Source organism: Cyprinodon variegatus, unplaced genomic scaffold, assembly GCF_000732505.1.
Source record: "Cyprinodon variegatus isolate N-32 unplaced genomic scaffold, C_variegatus-1.0 Scaffold963, whole genome shotgun sequence".
Taxonomy (NCBI): domain Eukaryota; kingdom Metazoa; phylum Chordata; class Actinopteri; order Cyprinodontiformes; family Cyprinodontidae; genus Cyprinodon; species Cyprinodon variegatus.
In genome coordinates, this window is record NW_015151416.1 from 122,481 (window position 1) to 144,237 (window position 21,757).

The 21,757-nt window shown below is 46.2% G+C and overlaps 2 protein-coding genes across 2 annotated transcripts in view; one reads left to right on the top strand and one right to left on the bottom strand.

The window, feature by feature from the left end:
- The window catches only part of LOC107100351 (PEX5-related protein-like), a 24,802-nt gene extending 23,398 nt beyond the window's left edge, over positions 1 to 1,404 (top strand). Inside the window, exons 11-13 of the mRNA XM_015398804.1 lie at positions 673 to 838; positions 913 to 1,070; positions 1,147 to 1,404. Of these exons, the coding sequence (XP_015254290.1) occupies positions 673 to 838; positions 913 to 1,070; positions 1,147 to 1,345 (523 nt within the window). The 3' untranslated portion in view covers positions 1,346 to 1,404. The remainder of the gene's footprint in view (positions 1 to 672; positions 839 to 912; positions 1,071 to 1,146) is intronic.
- Positions 1,405 to 8,371: 6,967 nt separating this feature from the next.
- The window catches only part of LOC107100350 (mitofusin-1-like), a 15,987-nt gene continuing 2,601 nt past the window's right edge, over positions 8,372 to 21,757 (bottom strand). The window contains exons 4-18 of the mRNA XM_015398803.1: positions 18,617 to 18,779; positions 18,415 to 18,539; positions 17,943 to 18,051; positions 15,145 to 15,252; positions 14,869 to 15,031; positions 13,522 to 13,589; positions 13,290 to 13,411; positions 13,096 to 13,222; positions 12,757 to 12,861; positions 12,267 to 12,369; positions 11,970 to 12,190; positions 11,796 to 11,897; positions 10,522 to 10,718; positions 10,310 to 10,444; positions 8,372 to 8,709 (exon numbers count right to left, since the gene is read on the bottom strand). Of these exons, the coding sequence (XP_015254289.1) occupies positions 8,643 to 8,709; positions 10,310 to 10,444; positions 10,522 to 10,718; positions 11,796 to 11,897; positions 11,970 to 12,190; positions 12,267 to 12,369; positions 12,757 to 12,861; positions 13,096 to 13,222; positions 13,290 to 13,411; positions 13,522 to 13,589; positions 14,869 to 15,031; positions 15,145 to 15,252; positions 17,943 to 18,051; positions 18,415 to 18,539; positions 18,617 to 18,779 (1,915 nt within the window). The 3' untranslated portion in view covers positions 8,372 to 8,642. The remainder of the gene's footprint in view (positions 8,710 to 10,309; positions 10,445 to 10,521; positions 10,719 to 11,795; positions 11,898 to 11,969; positions 12,191 to 12,266; positions 12,370 to 12,756; positions 12,862 to 13,095; positions 13,223 to 13,289; positions 13,412 to 13,521; positions 13,590 to 14,868; positions 15,032 to 15,144; positions 15,253 to 17,942; positions 18,052 to 18,414; positions 18,540 to 18,616; positions 18,780 to 21,757) is intronic.

Here is a 21,757-nt window from a genome sequence, read left to right on the forward strand (position 1 = left end):
TAGCCTCGCTGCATGCAGTTAGCCTTCGCTGCGTGCAGTTAGCCTCGCTGCATGCAGTTAGCCTTCGCTGCGTGCAGTTAGCCTCGCTGCGTGCAGTTAGCCTTCGCTGCGTGCAGTTAGCCTTGCTGCGTGCAGTTAGCCTTGCTACGTGCAGTTAGCCTCGCTGCGTGCAGTTAGCCTCGCTGCGTGCAGTTAGCCTTGCTGCGTGCAGTTAGCCTCGCTGCGTGCCGTTGGCCTAGCCTTGGAGCTACACCAGGTGCTGGAAACAAGCAAAGTGAACCGTCTCCCTCTGTCTTTGGACTGATGATTAACATTGATGTTCAGAGATGATCAGAGATCAGGTCCAAACGGTTTCACCTCCAGCTTCTCTCGGTACGTTTGCTTCCCTCTGCGACTCGACGTGTCAATCAACCGCACGACAACTGTGGCGACAGTTCTTCCACCTCAGGGCGTAGCTTTGGTGCACACAGAGCTGTCCTATCCTTCTGTATTGCAGAGGAGCCGCTGCACATGGACAACTTTTAATGTGAATATTATGGATGTTTTAGATCTATTATGGATATAGGTCTATAAATGACCAAGTCATCTGGGTCAAGACACGGTTTCTTAAGCAGAGGTTTAACTCCAGCAGGTTCTGTTTGCTTTGTTCTGAATCTGGAATCTGTGTTTCAGTGTGGAGCTGCAGGACGTCCTGCTGCTGTTCCAGGAGGCGGCTCTGCTGAACGTGGACGGCGTGGACCCGGACCTGCAGACCGGACTGGGCGTCCTCTACAACCTGAGCTCCGAGTTTGACAAGGCGGTGGAGGCCTTCAGCGCGGCACTGTCTGTCAGACCTCAGGTAGCCCCGCCCCTGCTGGTTCTGGTTCTGGTTCTGTTTGCTCTGAGTCTGATTGTCCCGGTTGTCTTGTCCAGGATTACCTGCTGTGGAACCGGCTGGGAGCGACGCTGGCCAACGGGAACCGCAGCCAGGAGGCGGTGGAGGCCTACAGCCGAGCCCTGGAGCTGCAGCCCGGCTTCATCCGCTCCAGGTACAACCTGGGCATCAGCTGCATCAACCTGGGAGCTCACAGGTACCTGCGCCGCCCGCTCCCCCCGTCTGCTGGGGACCGGCTCCTGTCTGACCCAGTTCTGGTTCTGGTTCTGCAGGGAGGCCGTCAGTAACTTCCTCACGGCTCTGAACCAGCAGAGGCGGAGTCAGAGCTGCAGCCAGCAGCAGATGTCGGCCAACATCTGGGCCGCCCTGCGCATCGCCATCTCCATGATGGACCGCCCCGAGCTGTTCCAGGCCGCCAACATGGGGGATCTGGACCTGCTGATGGCAGCCTTCCAGGTGGGGGACCTGTGATGGGCCCCCAGGGGCCCACAGACACCAGGACGGCTGCAGCTTCTCAGCACAATCCTTTATTTAACCCGGAGCTGCTCCGTCCTGCGCCGGAGCTTCAGCCGCAGCGCCGCCGGCCCTGGATCCAGGAGCGCAGAAGAACCCGACCCGCTGATCGACTGTCAGCTGGACCCAAATGTTCATCAGAACCTCCATTGTTCCTTCAAGTGACCCGGACCTCCGGTCAGTTAAAGGTTCTACTTCCCAGAGCTCCTGAAATGATGGGGGGGGGGGGGGGGTTCTAGACAGGGGCCCCTGTAGAACAGGTTCTGGCCCCTGAGCTGCAAACTTAAATCGATTTGTTACGATATGAAAGGATGGAAACAAGTCGTCCTTTTGACTCATTGAGACTGAGACTGAGAAAGAATCACAGTTTTCTGGATCAGGGGTCCCCAAAGCGGGGGGGCCGGGAACCTGGGGGGGTCTTCAGACACCTAGTGAGGGGTCACCAGCTGATTTTCACAATCACTGTGATCCCTGACAAATACAGGGAGCCTAAATCCATCAATCAATAAATAGATTTCATTTATTTAGCCATCTCTAATACAAGATTCAAATATGAAATTTTAAAAATGCACAATTAAATATTTAAATGGTACTTTAAATAATTGAATACCGTAAATCCTCTAATATAGGCCAGAGCCTTTATTTCACTCAGGTGCATCTTGGTCCAGGCCTTTATATGAAAGAGGGCAGAAATAGAGGCAGGCCTCTATTTCTATTTGATCAAACAGACCAACAGTGGAATGAATAAAAACAGATACTGTGTCTCTATGAACCTATAAAATACCAGATTCATTTATTGAAAAACTACAGTTACCATAATGGTATGCAGAACATTATTAACAAATACCGGTCATTCAGACATCTTCCAGCAGCTGCTATATTTCTGCATGCCAATAAGAAAGAAAAAAGACACAGAATGGAATCTCGGCCAAACCGACTTGCAAAACAAAGTAAAAAAAGAACGAGATAAAAAGTTACCGGAAACTGGAGATTCAGAACAACGAAGGCCAACGAAATTCTGTCATTTTAACGCTGATCACCTGAAAGCAAACTAATTTAAAACATTTTCCATAGTGATAATTATTCATAACAAAAACTCAAATTGTCGTGTTTAGTTTGAAGTAAAAAAAAAATAAATCCTCCAGTTCCGTTTAATGCTCCTCCTCCTCCTCCTCCTCTTTGTCTCTCCCTCTAATCTCCCCATCAGTCGCTCCAGTCTCTGCACCAAGTTCATTGTTGTACGGTTCTTCTTGGTCCTCCTCATGTTCTGCTGCGGTTCTGTTGTCTTCCTCATGCAGACGGCCAGCAGTCGGCCTGTCGTTCATCGCCTGGCTGTCCTCTGAAGCACAGTATGAGGTCGTCCTCCCTCCTGTCTGCTTTCACAGACAGCCCACACTCTTTGAGGGACTCGATGATCAGGTCCTTGTCCAACTTGTCCCAAGCAGAGAGAACTCAGTCCAGAAGCAGACGGCAGGATGGTGCTTTTAGGTTCCTCCACTTGTATATTGCTAGTCTATGTCCCCAGCAGACCACCCATCATAGGAAGGATGTAGGCTGACTTTGAATGGCTGCTTCCACGTGACATCGGGGGCTTGCACAGACGTAGTGCAGCCTCCTGGGATCACTGCGATTACGATATTGTAGTTCTTCAATCCTGTTTGTTAGAGGCGCTGATGTCACAGAGGTAGGAATCCACCAGCAGGCGTGGGCGAGAGCTGAATCTGCCTTCCACTGAGCTGAGCCATGCTGTGGTCAGGTCGTCATTCATCCAGACGTTGGCAGATGTGGCGATGGATGCTCCTGAGATCTTCTGCATTGCCTTCTCTTCACGGATGGCCCCCCAGAAGATGACAAAGGCCTGAGTTTAGTGCCTTTAGCCTTGGCAGCAAGGACAACAGTGAGCTGGCTTTTCTCTGGCCCGTTGTTTTCAGTGCATCGCTCTTCGTCCCTCTTACATCAATGGTAGTGGAAGACACCATATCGAACCATTCGGCAGTCTCATCCATTGATATTATGTCCTTCTCTAAAATCCTTTTCGAGACGACAGTCTTGCTGGCGTAGTCGACAAATGAGACATGTTTCTCTCTCTGGGTGCTTCTGAGCCATTGTGGGGCGGCGTCGCTATGCTAGGTCATTTCAGTTTAGAAACTTTTGCGACTAACCCCTGCTAGCTAGAAATCGTGTCACTGTAGGGTAGATTTCCAGAGCCTTGTTTGGGATCACTGCTCTCGACACTCGATAATGTTTGTCCCTCATTGAATGGATCCACTCAGAGTTTTGTGTCCAGCTCCTCGCTAACCTTTTTCCTGCCTCCTCCTGGCAGTCTTGCTCTATTCTTGTTTGCTGCAACTAGATCCATTTCCTGCTTTTTCCAGTATCTTATTGTTTTCGGGTGAATGTTAAAAAGTTTAGCAGCTTGCTACCCAGAGTGCTCTGCAGCATATTTCAGCACGTTCTCTATGAACTTGATGTCAAATTTTCGTCTCTTTTCTGCCATGGTAAACTGAAACTGAAGTCTACCGTTTGAGTACAGAGCAGGTTGATGACCAAGCTACTGTAGCTGAGTTACCTGGTTACCACCAGACCACCTTCCCATGCTAATGGCTTGGATCGGTTAGCAAACACTGCCCCCCTGTGGTACTTGTCTGTTACTATCACAGGTTGCTGTGGACTGCCCAGGAACATCGTTGGTTCTAATTAAAGTCCGGCCGTTATTTACCTCCACCGACAGCAAGACAGACCATTGTTAGCCGCTAATGGAACACAGGCCAATATTAGAGGATTTACGGTAATTGAATATATACTTTAATAAAGTCTATTTAAAATGAATATACTTTTATTTCTATGGGGGAATGAATATAGAGTGAAGTTATTTTATATATTTTAGAGACTCTCCAGTGTTTTTTGGGGCCCTTGTTCCTCATCAAACATTTGCAGCCTTAGTTTTGTGGCTCTCTCATTATCCTAAATGATGCACCACACTATGTGTGTTTTTTTTTGTTTTGTTGGGCCCCACCATGGCCCCCTGGTAGATTCAGCTAGAACTACCCCTGCCCATGGGGGGAGGGGGACTTTTATTTATTTATTTTTTTCAGCAGCCAGACTTCTTCTAATAACCTCATTTATAGAGGATAAATAAATAGCATGAACATATAATCAAGAAGGAAACATTTTCATTTAATCTAGTTCAGAACAATTAAAGTTTACAGACTTTAAAATGTCTCATTAATAAACATTTGGAAAAGTTACCAAACTCTATATCAGTAGAAAGTGCAGACCAGAGGAGTCCAGTGTGTCTGAAATACTGCAGGACGTTGGAAATGCGGTGGATTGGTGATGATGTCATCAGGTTCAGGTTTTCGCTGTTAGAGCGTTGATCATTGCAGGGCGGTTCTGGCAGCAGGTCCACTGACCCGCTCAGCTCCTCTACTCTCCTCCACCAGCTGCACCAACAGCAGCTCATCGCTCCAGTCCGGTTTTTCTCCATATTTGGTCGTTCCTCCAAGTCAAACCACTTTATACCAGCAGCCAATCAGGGTGAAGCTCCAACAGGTGAGGCCGAACGAGAAAATGAAACAATAAGCCAATCAGAACCATGATCAGGATGCTTGTTCTGATATAACGCATTTTCATGTCAGAGGACGAAGCGCTTTACTCTACATTCACTCACTGATGGTGGTGAGCTACGCTGTAGCCACAGCTGCCCTGGGGCTCGCTGACAGAAGCCAGGCTGCCGTACACTGGCCCCACCGGCCCCTCTGCACCGGGCCCCCTCTGCACCGGGCCCTCTGCACCGGCCCTCTGACCACCATCAGTAGGCAGTGCAGGTAAAGTGTCACAACCACACTGAAAGCAGGATCCGGGGCTCGAACCGACAACCCTTTACCACATAATGTTTAACATTTCGATAATGCAGGAGAAATATAAATGTTTAGTTTTCATCATCATCACAAACAGTTAATCAGGACTAGTTTCTGTAATCCACAGTTTTTCTTCAATCAACCAATCAGGTTTTTGAAGACCTAGTTGCCCATGGCAACGGGGCCCAGTTCCCCCCCCTGACTGAGGTTAATGATAATAACTGAACTTCACTGATCTCACACTGACTGGAGAGATTAACTCTGCATTTAACCCCTCCCCCTGGGGAGCAGTGTGCTGCCATTGTGCGGCGCCCGGGGAGCAGTGTGGGGTTAAGGTCTTGCTCAGGGACCCAGAGTGGAGGCTTTGGGGATTGAACCGGATTCTTGCAACCTTCTCAGAGCAGAAGCACATTGCTCTAACCAGTAGGCCCTCACTACCCCCCAGTTCACGCCTCCTCCTCTTCCTCAGCAGCAGAGGATCAAACCAACAGGAAGGTTCAGGCTAAGCCGGCAGCTCTGAGGCTGTCTGGGTTCCTGGGTCCAGGTTCTGATCGCGGTTCTGAAGACACTCTGGAAGTCATTTAAAGGTTCCCGCACCTCTGCCTTATTTAAACCTGGGTCAGTAAACTGGTACCAGAACCCTCAAAATGAGCAGAACTAGGTTTGGTACTGGGTCCGGTCCCCAGAACTTTAAATCAGAGTTCCACCTGCAGGAGGTTCCTGGTTCCTCTGCCTCTAGAACCTTCTGTTGGTTTAATCCAGAGGGGAAGAGCGGCCCCCAAGGTCAGGCCGGAGGTGACGGTTAGCAACGAGACATTTAGCAGGTTCTGTAGCTAAGGAGACTGGAGTCCTCTGATATTTACCTGAACATCTATGCTACACACATCTATATCTGCATATATTTAATGGAGATAGATCAGTATCACATAGAGTGATGCCAACATATTCAGACTTTAGATAGTAGACCATCAGAGCAGGTTCGGTTCTGTCAGTTCTCTTGTTCCAGATGTTCTGGTTTTTTGAGATTATTGGAGTTTTGCCGTCCTGCTGATCGGTTCTGTTAGTTATTGGACTGAACCAGGAACTAAAGCATTTAAAGTTCATAGACCGGACTGGAATTGTTCTCCAGAACCAACCTTATTGTTCCAGTTTGTTCCAAAAACAAGGAATTATAGGTGTTGGAGTTCTGGTGTCGGTTCTGGTTCTGGAGGCAAACCTGGGCTCCAGGTTCCTGTGTTCCACCTGCCTGAAGGTAGAACTTTGACCCGGTCAAGTCCAGTTGGTGCTGAGCATCTGGAGGAACCGGGTCTGATGTGTGGAAGCAAAGCTAGAACATAAACCATCCAAATAATCAAGTTTTCCTTCAACAATGATTCCCGTTGTTTGCTATGCAGACGATTCGCTGATTTATCTTCGTTTTCATCGCTGGTTCCCCAAAACTCTGCTACCTTGAAATAAAGACCGTTCCTCTTTAGATGAACCCACTGATTTCTTTCTGTTCCTCCGTCAGAAATGGTTTGGATCCTTCCTCCCAATCAGAGAAACCAGGAAATAGAACCGAGTGGACCAGAATAAAACATCAGCATAGAAACACTTTACTGCCTGCTGAATCCACCGGAGGAGTTCTCAACATCTGTTTGATCTGATTGTTGAAACATCTGCCCAGCAGCCTCTAAGGTGACGTCCCCACTGCAGGTCTTCATGCTCAATTCCCTTTTTTTTTTTATTCCATTTTTTTGCGTTGCCGTTCATATTTCCAAATATGTGCGACCTGTATGTGATCTCCTGTGTGAACTGCATTCAGACAACGCATCTGGCCTGCATGCACAGTAGAGGACGCAATGATGTCACTAGCAAGCATGCTCTGTGTTTAGGAAGTAAATATGGATGGTAGCGCTGGAGAACATCTCAACCTTAGCCCGTGCAGTAAGCAATCATTTCAAGATGGTTGAAACTAAATACTGATCTCTGCATCATCGTCTGCCATGGTTGTTTTTCTTGCTGCTTCTGCATAGCAAGAAAAGTGACCTTTGTCGGGTATTAATGGTGTTCAGGTCGGATGGATGCGACCTGGCCGTTCAGACGCAGGTCGCATTTGAAAAGATCAGATTCGTACGGATTCCGGACCGCAGAGCCAAGTGTTCTGGGTCGTATTGGACAAAATCGGATCTGTGTTGTTCAGACTGCCATGAAAATATCAGATCCAGGCCGCATGGGTCACTTCAGGCTGCTGGGTAGCCTAGTTTCGGTTCTGTCTTTGGGCTGTTTGTGCTCCAGGAATCAAACCGACCACCTGATTTAAACCAGTCTAGGAGCGCTGGGAATGTTCTAAGGAAGATCTTTGGACCAGCACAGAGGAACAGACAGTGGATCTGGCGCCTCCAGCGATGGTCGGATGTTCTGATGAGGCCCGTTTGTCACATTAACAGAACTTTTTAACTATAGTTTTGTCTTTGTATCAACATGTTCTCCTGATCTGATTCAATATTTTAATCTAAAACTATTATAACAATGATAATAAAGGCTTTAAAACATCCGCCTGAATGACATCATGAATATTCTTTGATTTTTATAATTTTAGTTTACTGTTGCCGACAATTAGAAACCAAAGAAAATCTGCAGTTAGAGTGAGCGTCAGTAAAGAGGAACGACCGGAGAACAGATTCAGGAAGAACGAGCAGAGTAATGGCGGCCATCTTATCTCCCCTTCCTGCTGGAGGACGCAGCAGCAGAATGATGAGCAACGGGACCGATAACAAGAGGAGATCCGCAAACCATCCAGCAGAAGAACCCAAAGACTGAAGAACAGAACCAAACCTGGGACAGGAAGAACCTCAGTCTGCCCCCTGCTGGTCAACAGGAACGAGTCTAAAGGGTCCATCATGTGGTTTGAGGTGAGGAGCTCATGGTTCTACTGCTCCATGGTTCTGCTCCAGGCAGAACCGGACCATTGAACGGACCGCTCTGAGGTCTGTGCTGTGTGGATAGAGGTCCAATCCCTGATGGTTGGTTCTGGTTAGATGGACTGAAACTAAGCAGAAAGGAGGACCAGATAACCTTTGGTCCAGACCGATCCGTAGGACTGGGAAGGAAACCAGAACCGGATCAGGAGGACTGTGTGAGTTCTACCAGAGAGAACCAGAGACATCCAAAATGATACAAAACCTAAAGCATCTGCTCTTCTACTCAGAACCATCAGTTAAACAGATGATTGATCAAGCAGAAGTCCTCAAGGTCCTCTGTTGTCACGGCAACTAGGTGTAGAGCCCGGAACTCCTCAGCAGGTGAAGCTGGTTCTGAAGCACCATCAGATTAACCTCTGGTTCTGAGAGATGGGTCCAAACCGCTGGTTGGGATCCTGCTGTGAAGAAGGCGACCCGGCTGGTTCTGCTCCCTCAGTCCACCTGCAGGTACCGAGCAGAGAAGGCCTCCAGCTGGGCCTCCAGCTCCGTGGCTCGGTTCCTGTAAATACAGAACCGTTTACTGAACCAACGTCCAGCTGAAGTTCTGATGGCAGACCAGAACCTCTCTGCAGAACAGAACATGGTCACTGGATCTTCAGAAGCTTTTATTTTGAAGGATGCTGACAGGAAGCTGTGATTCAGGATGTCTGATCCCAGATCAGTGTTTAACTAAACTGGTTGGTAATGAACCTGAACTAGTTATAGTTACTAGTTACTTCTTCCAGTACCTCAGTCACTGAACAACCAAAGTAACTATTTACTAGGCAAAGTAACTAAGTAGTTACTACTATTATCTAAATTACTGAGGAATTCTGATGATATTTTAACTCTTAATCCAAATATAATGTGTTAATTAGCAAGTATGAAATGTTTAATAGAAATGAATAAAATCAGTAATTATCTGAAAACATTGAACACTTCTCCACACCACTTTAATTGTTGTTAGGAAAACGCTTAATTAATCTATTTTAACATTCAGTTAATATAACATAATGAATGTTAAACTAGGAGCCCCGCAGCGTGAAACTGATCTGAATCAAGCTTCCGTAACGCAGCTCTTTATATTGTTGGTAACATTACAACGTAAAGGAGAGGAGGAATTAGATTCCTGGTTTACAGAATAGAACCCAACTTTATTGTCATTATACTGTGACAACAAGAACAGATCAACAAAATGAACTGTCTGCATTTAACCCCTCCCCTCAGGGAGCAGGGGGCTGCCATTGTGCAGCTGTTGTTGCTCAACAGCGCCCCCTAGAAATAAAGCCATGTTTAGTCCAATAGTTATAAAAATTTGTACACATTTGTATCTAAACAGCACCTACCAAAAATTCTCTTTTAACCATGGTCTAAACCCACAGGGATCGGCCATTTTGAATTCCATTAGGTAAAGTGATGTTACTATGAAAGATGTTATGTGACGTTCTTCGGTAATGATGGAGTCTGAGGAGCACCAATCACAGCATCACACACTGATTTACGCCGCAACTATGAATATGTAGCTGTTGGAATATTGTTTTTGAATATCCAGGAAAGAAGACCTATTGCACATCATCAGTATGATGATCCTGGTTAGTGATGAGAGCGCAGCAATGATGAAGTAATAATTTGAATTGCCAGCTCCTTGAATTAGAATTAACATCTGAAAGCATTCATGTCGGTCTTCTCAACCTTTGATTATTTTGGGAACTAGTTTAGGATCAGGTTTGATTCAACTCCAACCATAACCCTTAAAAAATTATTAAGGTTTTATTATTAATGTCAGGGACTTTATTTACCTGATGTGGGATTTTTGTTGGACCTTAAATACTGAAAGATTTAACATAAAGTTTAAAGCTTGTAGTTTCTTTTTGGTAAATCCAAACTTATACATAAATCTAATTAAAAGTAGACGTATGGAGGTCTAACAGCTGAACTCCAGTCTGCTATTAGAGATCTGAAGATGTAAGTTCTTCCCATAAAGGTGTTTCAAATACCGAGGAATAGTTAAACCCTCGTAGAACAACAGTCATTGTGTTTCCTCATGTTCCTCCTCCTACACAGTCTAATAAACACCCCCCGCCTGAGACGTCAGACAGCATAAACCAAGCACCCCTCACCTAAAGGCCTTGGACTTCCTCTGGGTCTTCTCTAGTTTCTGGATCCTGGAGGTCAGCTGACGGATGCTTCCTTCCAACTCAGCTTCGCTCAGGTCCACCCTCTGCGTCAGACGGTTGAAGGTGGCTGTCAGCTCCCTCAAACACAAACAAACACGATTAAAAACTTTAGCAGTTGTTCACCCAGGTGTTCAGTCGGTGGGGGCCAGGCTTACTTGTACACCTGTTGGCTGCAAGAGGAGCTGGTGACGGAGACGACCGCTCTGAGGCGCAGAGCCGCATACTCCGTGAACTGCTTCTTCAGAGCACGCTCCTTAGTAGCATCAGTCCAGGTGAGTCTCTCATACAGGTAGAGGAGTCCATACAGGGAGATGGACAGGGCAATGACACGCCAGCCCACAGAGCGCCACACCTGCAGAAACAGAACTCCTTAGACACACCTAGAAACACCTGAGACACACTTGGGTAAAACCTGGAAAGCACCTCAGACCAGTGGTCTCCAACCCTGGTCTAAGATCTACTGCCCTTCAACACAGCTGAATCAAATGACTGATTACCTTTGGTAAAGGCTTGGTAAAAAGCTATTCATTTGATTCAGCTGTGTTGGAGCAGGGATGCATCCTGCAGGACAGTAGATCTGGAGGACCAGGGTTGGGGACCACTGCCTTGGACAAAACAAGAAAACACAAGCTAACCATCTCTGACACTCTTGAAAACCACCTACCAAACCCTTAGAAATCAACTGGGACAAACCTTTGAAACACCAGGAAAAAACATCAGACACACTAAGGCAACACCTTAAAAATACCCAGAAATCATCTGGGACATACTGGGGCAGGGATGGGCAATTCCAGTTCTTGTGTCTTTGGTCAACACACCTGAATCAAAGAATAAGATGATTGAGAGGAATGTGAAGGAACATACTGCATACTGAGGAGGTAACCCAGCCATTTGATCCAGGTGTGTTTGAACAAAGGTGAATCTAAAGGTTGAAGGATACCGGCCCCCAGGAACTGAAATTACCAACCACCGTACTAGGAGACACCTGGGACAAAACTCTGATTACACCTAGGGCACATCTGAGAAACATCTAGAAAACACCTAAGAAAAGCTCCCAGAAAAACACTGAAAAAAAAAAACTGAGACAGCCTCACTTGCACCTAAAGCCAGGAATACACTCTAATATTTTTTATGCCCTTTTCGGGCTGATTCTCCAGTCGTGCAATAATTTTTCAATTGTGCCGACTTTTAGCCTGATCGTGCGTCGTGTCGTGAACAGGGGGTAGCTAGAGGCTTTTAAACCCTGCAGGTTCGTTGTACAGTGTGAGCTGTAGCTGCGTGAAACAATTAAGAAAATCGTACAGAGTATGCCCCGCTTAACAAACCACCAAGAACCAGAAGGACCAACTTCTTCTGGATTGTTCTATATCTTCTAATAATCAACAGCAGCTGCCGTCCAGGAAGTTTATCTTCTGGGTTTTGAACTTACCACACCTCCAATCACCAGAACCACCATGGACGCCCTGGAGGTGACAGAGACTAAGCCCGTTGCTACGGAAACAAGCACTTCATCCTTGAACGCTGGTCCTTCCTGCGGACAGAGTAGCATCCTTTGAGCCGGTTGCTTCATCAGAAAGTCTTTAACACCTGAAAGTGAGCTTACCTTCAGGCCACGCTCGCCGCCACTCAATGCCCGCTTAGCATTGGTGGCTCCAATGAAGCGTGTGACGAGGGCGGTCCAACCCAAAGAAAACTGGAAGTCAATGTTCTCCCTGAAGTCGGCACAGAGGGCGGCCAGAGTGAGGTCATAGGTCATCTCGAAAGAGGAGGATGGAGTAGAGAGCTGCTGCTGGACAGAAAGAGACACCAGGGGACGGACGCTGTCTGAGGACAGACATCAGATAGTCACAGGGACAGCCTCCCTGGGGATGGGTGATGCAGAAAGAGGAGGGGTCGGTACCAATCATGTGTTTCTGCGCTTCTCGGATATCTCTGAAGATGCTGAGAGAACAGCGATGAGCCAAACAGCCAACGAGCCTCTCCTCCACGTGCTGCACCAGCTTCTGCAGGAACACCAGAATCACAAGTCCAACAGGTACTGAGGTTCTGTTTAGACGAGTTCTCCACTGTTAGAACAGTTTTCCAACAATGTGACGGCTATAGTAAGTTAATCAGCCCTAACTGGGAGAAGAGCCGATCCATAGTTTGCAAAGTTTGGTTTATCTACCAGGTGACATGTCCTCCTTATCAGAACAGAACCAGCTCAGTTAGAAGGTGACTGGCTTGGGTCCCTGAACGCCCCCTTTAATCAGCCAGCCCAGCAGGAGGCGTTCAGGGACCAAAGCCTGTTCTTCATTGAACCACCTGGATGGTTATTGTCAGACGGGTTCTGGACCGGTCCAGGAACCCAGAACTGAACCACATTCCCTGCCTGGGAGCTCTGTACTCACAGCTTTGTAGAGTTGCAGAGTTTCTGGTGTCGGGCTGAAGTCGGCTCTGAACTCCTCAACAAGAACAGGAAGTGACTGGATCTGATCCAACAGCGCCATGGCAACCTGAGCACAGAGACACCTAACAGAGGTTACCATGGAAACACTTAAGCAGTTCTTGTCTTTCTTTGATGGACTGTAACCAGTCCGTTAGTGCTCTCTCTTTGGTGGAAGCAAGTCTCTGCCTTGGACCCGAACCAGAATCAGAAGCTTTACGCTGAGAAGCAATAAAGATGTAGAGCTGTCTGGTTCTGCTAAGTCCTGGACCTGCCCACTGATGCCTCAGGAGGATGTTTGTACCTTGGCAGCAACTTCATCTGTCAGTGTTCTGATTCGGTCCTTCACATTGTCACTCAGACGGCTCATCTGTCCTCTGACAAAGTCCAGCCGATCCCGCTGCTCCTCTCGCTCCTCCAGGCAGCAGATCCTGTCAGAGGTCAGAGGTCAGAGAGACGTACTCGGAGCACGTTCATTAAATAAATGGCAGCGCTAACTTCCTGTCAGCTGAGGCGATGTTGATGGCGTCCATCACTGCTTTGATGGCCTCTGTGATCTGCCATGCCCTCACTGTGTGCTGTTCGAACTTGGTTCGAACCGCAGAATGAGAGATGAACTCCTGCAGACAAAAGTCCAGTTCACCATGTCAGAACCAGAGCTTAACTGGGTCACAACAAGCAGTGACTAACTGGAACATCAAACTGGGAATGTGTTTCTGGGTTTACCAACCTCAAAAGTTCTCTCAAACAGGTGGAACTCTCTCAGCCGGTCATGGAAACCTTCTGCCATAGCGCCACCTGCAGGAAGTTCAGGTTCAGGACATTGAATCCCAGGTTTNTGGAACTCTCTCAGCCGGTCATGGAAACCTTCTGCCATAGCGCCACCTGCAGGAAGTTCAGGTTCAGGACATTGAATCCCAGGTTTCCTTTTAAGTAATCAGTTTCCTGAGAGCCGTCTCTACAAAGGAGTATTAGAGCCAGGCTGGAGATTTTCTTTTTTCATTTTGAGAATAAACGTAAATAAACCTTACAAGAATAAAATCTTAATATTATGAAAATTAAGTCATCAAACCACGTGTTTCAGAAAGAAAGCTTGGAGCTCCGCCCAGCAGATGACGGCCGACCAATCAGCAACCAGAGTCCACTTTGATATCCTGCCCAGTTTGATGCTGCTGCTAAAAGATTTCCTGATTAGTCAAACCGATGCTAAAGCATAACTTCACATGATGCTCCACATTCCTCATTTTATGGAAGAAACTGCTTCTCGTAAGAGTTGTCATAAAACACAACTTAATTCTCGTAATTTTACATCTTTATTCCCATAATTTTACGACTTATTCTCGTAATATAAAAACTTTATTCTCGTAATGTTATGACTTTATTGTCCTAATGTTACAACTATTCTCGTAACTTAACAACTTAATTCTCGTAATGTTACGAATTTATTCTCAGAATTTTTTACTTTATTCTCATAATTTCACGACTTTATTCTGGTAATGTTACGACCATTCTCGTAATACAACAAATTTTTTCTCATAATGTTACAACTTTATTCTCATAATTTCACAAGTTAATTTTATGACTTTATTTGCATAATGTTACGACTTTATTCTCAAAATATTCACGTTGTGACTTTAATCTCGTAATTTTTCGACTTTATTGTCGTAATGGTACAACTTTTTTCTCATGAAATAAGGACTTTATTCTCATGATGTTAAGACTTTATTCTCGTAATTTTATAACTTTATTATCACAATGTTACGACTTTTCTCAAAATAGGAAAAAAATACTCTCTAGCCTGGCCCTAATGCTCCGTCATATATCTATGTCTCTTCTAACAGTGAATTATTATATTTTTATTAGTGGTGGTCCGTTATCCGCNGAATTATTATATTTTTATTAGTGGTGGTCCGTTATCCGCGTTAACGTGTTGCGTGCCCTTTGTCGCCAGAAATGCCAGACTCTTATTGCAACATTGAACGTGAAATGCTGCAGCTATTAAAACAGCTCTATCAGGCAAGCTAACCAATCTCCTTGCTCAGTCGATAGCCACCAGCTGAGGCAGGTGGTCCCTCACCTGCTTCACCTGTCTCAGGCATGCCCTGTGTCCGCTGTGTCCTTGAGCTCAGGACCTCCTTGGCCGACACAAAGAAGATTCTCCCAGCTGCCTCTTCCGGTCCAACCACCCCCAGCTCCTCCGACAGGAAGCTCACACAGCGGTCCATGTGTTGCTTCCTTACCTGGACAGTAGGACAATGGACAAAGTAAGCTTGAAACTGGAGATGCTGAAGATCTGAATAAGTTCCCATGGTAACGCTGCCGCCACAGCTCACCTGCTGAGACAAAAACCCACCTGGTCGATGTAGTCGGGCTCCGTCACCGAGGCGTCCCAGCGGTTGTGAAGGATAAAGATGTTTGGTTTAGAGATGCGTTCACTCACTTTGTGAAAGAAAAGTTTTTCCTGCAGGAAAAAAATAAAAAACTGTTTCTTTCTTTCAGAAAATGAACACTCCTGTTCCCAGACAGGGAGCCATGTTGCAAGGTCAAGTAAATCTGATCTGACATGTCCCAACATGTACCCAACAGGTACCCAACATGTACCCAACGGGTACCCAACAGGTAAAGGGCTGTGTATCCTTCCGCAGCAGTGTGTCGCAGTTAGCTTGTCGCAGATATTTTTGATTTATGCCCAATATTGAAGCGTTGTCTGCCCTATGATATTCCATGCCACAACGAAAGAGGGACAATCAGGAACTAGCTAGGATTGTGGTTGTCCGTGTGTCGGTGTGACGAGCTTGTTCACCGTCTACAACCCCTCATCCAACACCGGACAACACACAGTTCGCCCGTTTGTGTTCCCCAAAGACTGGGATTCGGGTGCAAACCAACAGACTGTCACACTGAGCTGAAAAACTAGTATCCTGTATGGTGTCTGGGATAGTGTCCGAGGTGTGCCAGGCGTTGTGGACGCCACTATAGTCAGAGTTTCTGCCATTAGGTACCAAACAGGAAATACGCATAGAGTAGAGTGGATGTAGATTTGACCAATCAGAGGCCTGCTTGCGGTCTGAATGTTGCATTAGAGTTCTGACTGTTTGGTACCTCTGAGACTTTAGTTTTCCTGTCGGCCCTGCCAGAACATCCCATAATTGTTTGTGGCACCATGCAGGCTGGTCTGGTTGTGGCTCTCCAGATGTTGCATTAAAGATGAAGTCTATCGACCCAGAATACAAACAGAACTGGTTCCTTACCGTGTTCATCAGCGTTGACTCGGCGTTCCCCACCAGAACGAAGACGTCTGCATCCAAACAGAACTTATCAATCCAGCTGTCCAACTCCAGGGTGACGTCTGTCCCTGGACTGTCCCAGAGGCCAGGAGGTCAGAGGGAGGAGAAGCAGAAGAAGTTCCAGATCAGTTTAAGTTCTGAGCTACAACCTGGCAGCTGTGGACCATTATGGGTCAGTCTGAGGGACTGTTAGGGACACCCAGAGAAAGGCGGTCCCTTATGGCTCCCGGCTGGGTGGGTCTTCACCTGGATGACGTGGTTTTGGTAGAACTTGGAGTTGCTGCTCGGGATTGTTTACAGGTGAAGAAACCAAACTGCCCAGAAGAGTCAAACTATATTTGGAACCAGAACCATCAGGATTAGTGCCAATTCCTCAGAACCCATTAGGTTCTGGAGAACTGGACCAACCCTGTTAGTACTGGTGTGGTGGATTTACCTGTCCATCAGAACCAGGTCATCTCTCAGAAGCGTGCAGCGACTCTTGGGCCAGAACACTCGAACCAGACTGCCAGAGTCCAGCCTTGGGTCCATGTGGAGCGCATGGGCCAGCTGGTTCACCGTCTGTGGATGGAGGTGGAGGAGTTAGCGCCGAGCAGAATCTTGACCCGGGTCAGGGTGTGCTGCTGCCGCGGGCCTACCGAGACGCTGCGTCTGTGGTCAGACGCCTCGGTGGTGAGGTATGCCTCGTGGTCGTCGGTTCCCTCCACGCTCAGAAAGCAGTTGGTGGTGTGCCCGATGCCGCTGGGCAGAACCCGCTCTCTTAGCATGGCGTTGATGACGGTGCTCTTCCCGTTACTGGTTCTGATGATGGGGGAGAACACAGAAGAAACTTCACTGTTAAACATGTTCCTCAAAGTTCTCTGAGGCTGGTTTTTGGACTTTGGCTGCTTTGTCCCTTATTTTAACCTGTGTTGGAACCAGCGACACGCACAGATAGAAATTAGGTGGCGCTAGAGCACCTGCCCTTTTCCCCTCTGGACAAAAAAAACCCATTCTCCTGAAATCTTTTTTTTCCCTTTTCTTATTCTTTGGCGCAAAATACCATTTATGAATTTAAAGACCTAACAAACCAAGAGACTTTAAAATGCAGCTCTTTGATTCTATAAAAAAAGTAACTTAAAGCACCATATAGATGTAATTAATAATCAATTTGCTGTAATGGTTCTTGTAAGCAACCCCTGATGACATCTATGGGACTTTTATGACAGCTACAGCAAAGAAGTTACCTTTTGTCTGTTAAACATTTCACAGCAAACATAAGGCCAAATGATCAAAATTTGTAAAAACTAACTTTAAAGTCGTAGGAAAACAGCAGTTCTAACCGTTACATTTCCGAATTCCCCCGAGTGGTGCCCGACTTTCACGAGTGAATAAAGTGAATGTAATTGGTCGATTATCAAGGGGGCGGGATTGTTGTGGTAGAATGTTAGCAAGCATGTTTGGTTGTAGCCGGTTTGTCGGAAGCATCTTGCTAAGCGGTTAGCAACTTAGTGCTAGCAGGTTCCCAATGGGAAATTCCATTGTAGCACNCATCCTGTATGGTGTCTGGGATAGTGTCCGAGGTGTGCCAGGCGTTGTGGACGCCACTATAGTCAGAGTTTCTGCCATTAGGTACCAAACAGGAAATACGCATAGAGTAGAGTGGATGTAGATTTGACCAATCAGAGGCCTGCTTGCGGTCTGAATGTTGCATTAGAGTTCTGACTGTTTGGTACCTCTGAGACTTTAGTTTTCCTGTCGGCCCTGCCAGAACATCCCATAATTGTTTGTGGCACCATGCAGGCTGGTCTGGTTGTGGCTCTCCAGATGTTGCATTAAAGATGAAGTCTATCGACCCAGAATACAAACAGAACTGGTTCCTTACCGTGTTCATCAGCGTTGACTCGGCGTTCCCCACCAGAACGAAGACGTCTGCATCCAAACAGAACTTATCAATCCAGCTGTCCAACTCCAGGGTGACGTCTGTCCCTGGACTGTCCCAGAGGCCAGGAGGTCAGAGGGAGGAGAAGCAGAAGAAGTTCCAGATCAGTTTAAGTTCTGAGCTACAACCTGGCAGCTGTGGACCATTATGGGTCAGTCTGAGGGACTGTTAGGGACACCCAGAGAAAGGCGGTCCCTTATGGCTCCCGGCTGGGTGGGTCTTCACCTGGATGACGTGGTTTTGGTAGAACTTGGAGTTGCTGCTCGGGATTGTTTACAGGTGAAGAAACCAAACTGCCCAGAAGAGTCAAACTATATTTGGAACCAGAACCATCAGGATTAGTGCCAATTCCTCAGAACCCATTAGGTTCTGGAGAACTGGACCAACCCTGTTAGTACTGGTGTGGTGGATTTACCTGTCCATCAGAACCAGGTCATCTCTCAGAAGCGTGCAGCGACTCTTGGGCCAGAACACTCGAACCAGACTGCCAGAGTCCAGCCTTGGGTCCATGTGGAGCGCATGGGCCAGCTGGTTCACCGTCTGTGGATGGAGGTGGAGGAGTTAGCGCCGAGCAGAATCTTGACCCGGGTCAGGGTGTGCTGCTGCCGCGGGCCTACCGAGACGCTGCGTCTGTGGTCAGACGCCTCGGTGGTGAGGTATGCCTCGTGGTCGTCGGTTCCCTCCACGCTCAGAAAGCAGTTGGTGGTGTGCCCGATGCCGCTGGGCAGAACCCGCTCTCTTAGCATGGCGTTGATGACGGTGCTCTTCCCGTTACTGGTTCTGATGATGGGGGAGAACACAGAAGAAACTTCACTGTTAAACATGTTCCTCAAAGTTCTCTGAGGCTGGTTTTTGGACTTTGGCTGCTTTGTCCCTTATTTTAACCTGTGTTGGAACCAGCGACACGCACAGATAGAAATTAGGTGGCGCTAGAGCACCTGCCCTTTTCCCCTCTGGACAAAAAAAATATTCTCCTGAAATCTTTTTTTTCCCTTTTCTTATTCTTTGGCGCAAAATGCCATTTATGAATTTAAAGACCTAACAAACCAAGAGACTTAATTTTTTAAATTTGACTCCTTCAGACGTGTAGCTCCACCTCAATAGACGTTGCCATGGTGAAGGGCCAACCAACCATCCAGGTAACTAAACATATTTAATTCCTTCACCAACCAGTTAGTTCACAGCATAACATCTTTGATGGCCTCTACCAGATGCCAAGGAACGCTTCAAAATGCAGCTCTTTGATTCAATTTAAAAAAAAGTAACTTAAAGCACCTTATAGATGTAATTAGTTATCAATTTGCTGTATTGGTTCCTGTAAGGAATCCCTGATGACATCTATGGGACTTTTATGACAGCTACAGCACAGTAGTTACCTTTTGTCTGTTAAACATTTCACAGCAAACATAAGGCCAAATGATCAAAATTTGTAAGAATAACTTTAAAGTCGTAGGGAAACAGCCGTTCCAACCGTTGCATTTCTGAATTCTCCTGAGTGGTGCCCGACTTTCACGAGTGAATGAAGTGAATGTGATTGGTCGATTATCAAGGGGGCGGGATTGTTGTGGTGGAAGGTTTGCAAGCAAGTTTGGTTGTGGCCGGTTTGTCGGAAGCATCTTGCTAACCAGTTAGCATCTTAGTGCTAGCAGGTTCCCAATGGGAAATTCCATTGGGACCAAGTAGCACTAAATTGGTGCCTTAGAAACAACGCTGTCAAGGAACGCTATGGACAGAGGAAACATGCAAGAGGAGGAGGCCCGCAGAAGATAACGAAAAAAAACCACAGATTTTAAGACAAGATTTTTTTTTTTAAAGAGAAATGTTCTCAATTTTGGGACAATATTTTCTGAAAATAACTGTATTTGTCTCTAAACTGAGCGGGAAAATAAAAGGATCTGTCAGTGGAATGAGAGTTTTTAACCTTAAAATAAGATTGTTACATATTATGCACTTGAAATAAGATAATAGTGTCATTTGTTTTATATAAATTAAGTGTTTTAACCCAATAAACTTAAAGATATTCTGGAATTCTTGCTTTTGCATTAGACTTTTATTCTATTTCTATGTACTTTGGAAAACTGTCAACCGTGAGGCTCTTATTTAAAATATAGACGGGATCCAGGGGTAGGAGACAACGAAAGTTCATTATGTTTCCAGAAGAAGAATGACTGTGAAGAAATGCGTAATCTGTTCCCTGCACCAGATAACTCAGGGCAGTTCGTTCATGTAAATTTTTGTGCCCTGGCCTTCAATTGTGTTCTTTTTTTAAACATAAAATTAAGTAAAAAAAATAAAAAAATTAAAACTTGATCAAGTATATTGTATTTCCAGTTAAGTAGTTTTTAAATTGTTATTTATTTAATTGACACTAATGTAGCTTTGCTGCCTATGGACTGCGGTCGATCGTTAAACGTCAGCATCAGATGGTGTTCGGCTGTTGACGGCTACAAGGTGTCAAGTTTTGGTTCTGTTTATGATTCCCTTTGAGTTTTCATTGGTTTTATTTCCATTTTCGTGTTATTCTAGTTATTTTTGATTGTATTTGAGTTCTTGGGTATTTCTTGTTTGCTCTCTGCTGCTCTCCTGTGTCAGTCTGCTTTTCCCTAGCTCCCTTCTAGTCTCCTCTGTTCACGCCTGCTCCCAATCTGCTGATGGGAGCCTGGTCTTTGTTTCTCTCCCCCATATATGCACCTCCTGCTCAATCACTGTTGCTGGTTTGTCGTCATTTCTTTGCCCCTTGTTGTGAGTATTCCTGTTTTTTGTGGTTTAATATTTTTGGATTTTTGCTTCTGTTGCCCTTTTTGTGTCATTAAATCTGCAGATAACCACCTTCAGCTTCAGTGTCTGCATTTGGCTCCTCCTATTCAAACCTCCACCCTACTGTGACACAAGGTGCCCTTTTTGCAACCTGAGCACCTGGCGCATAAAATGTCTGTGAACGTCACTGGTAGGAACCCTGAATGAGAATTGAGTCAGTGCTGGTTGCATCATGTGTTGCATCATCAGTTTCCAGAGAAACGCCGCCCGTCTGTTTCTAAGGATGCTTCTGATGACGGTTGCAGGTCTGAACAGGAAGCTTTGATGTGGCTGTTGCCACGGCTGCAGTTCTGGTCAGATAAGTCTATCTGGACCCTCGTTCTGTCAGCAGCTTTATCAGCAGCTGAACAAACGCACAGAGCTGGAAGTAGAGCCTGTGGAGCTCAGCTCTGAGTTTAACAGCTCTAGAGTAACCTGTGGTTCTTTCAATGAAATGTTTCTGAAGACCCACCCAATAAAAGGCACCCTGAGGCCTTCAGAACCGGTTTCTGATGCAAAACAGAAACAGAGTTTGGCTTTCAGTAAGACTGACTTAACTGATTAACGCGCAGATAAACGTTTGTTAGATGTCACTCCTGTTAATGTTGGATTTTATCGTCTCGCTCCAAGAAGAAACAGCTGGAGGTCTAAATTAAGTCAGCATCCAGTGGGTGTTTTGGTCTAACGGAGTAGAACTGGACCCAGTTTAGTAACCAGAGGATCCCAGAATCTTGAGGTTTGATTAAAAACTAAAACTAATGAGTTCTTCTCTGGTTAACCTGAGAAGAACGGCAGTCCTAAGGGAGGTTTCTCACAAACTGATTAGGTTCAGCTGATCCAAAATGCTGCAGCCAGAGTTCTGATAAAAATGAAAAAGAGAGATCATATCTCTCCTATCCTGGCTTCTCTTCATTGGCTTCCTGTTAAATCCAGAATAGAATTTAAAATCCTCCTTCTCACAT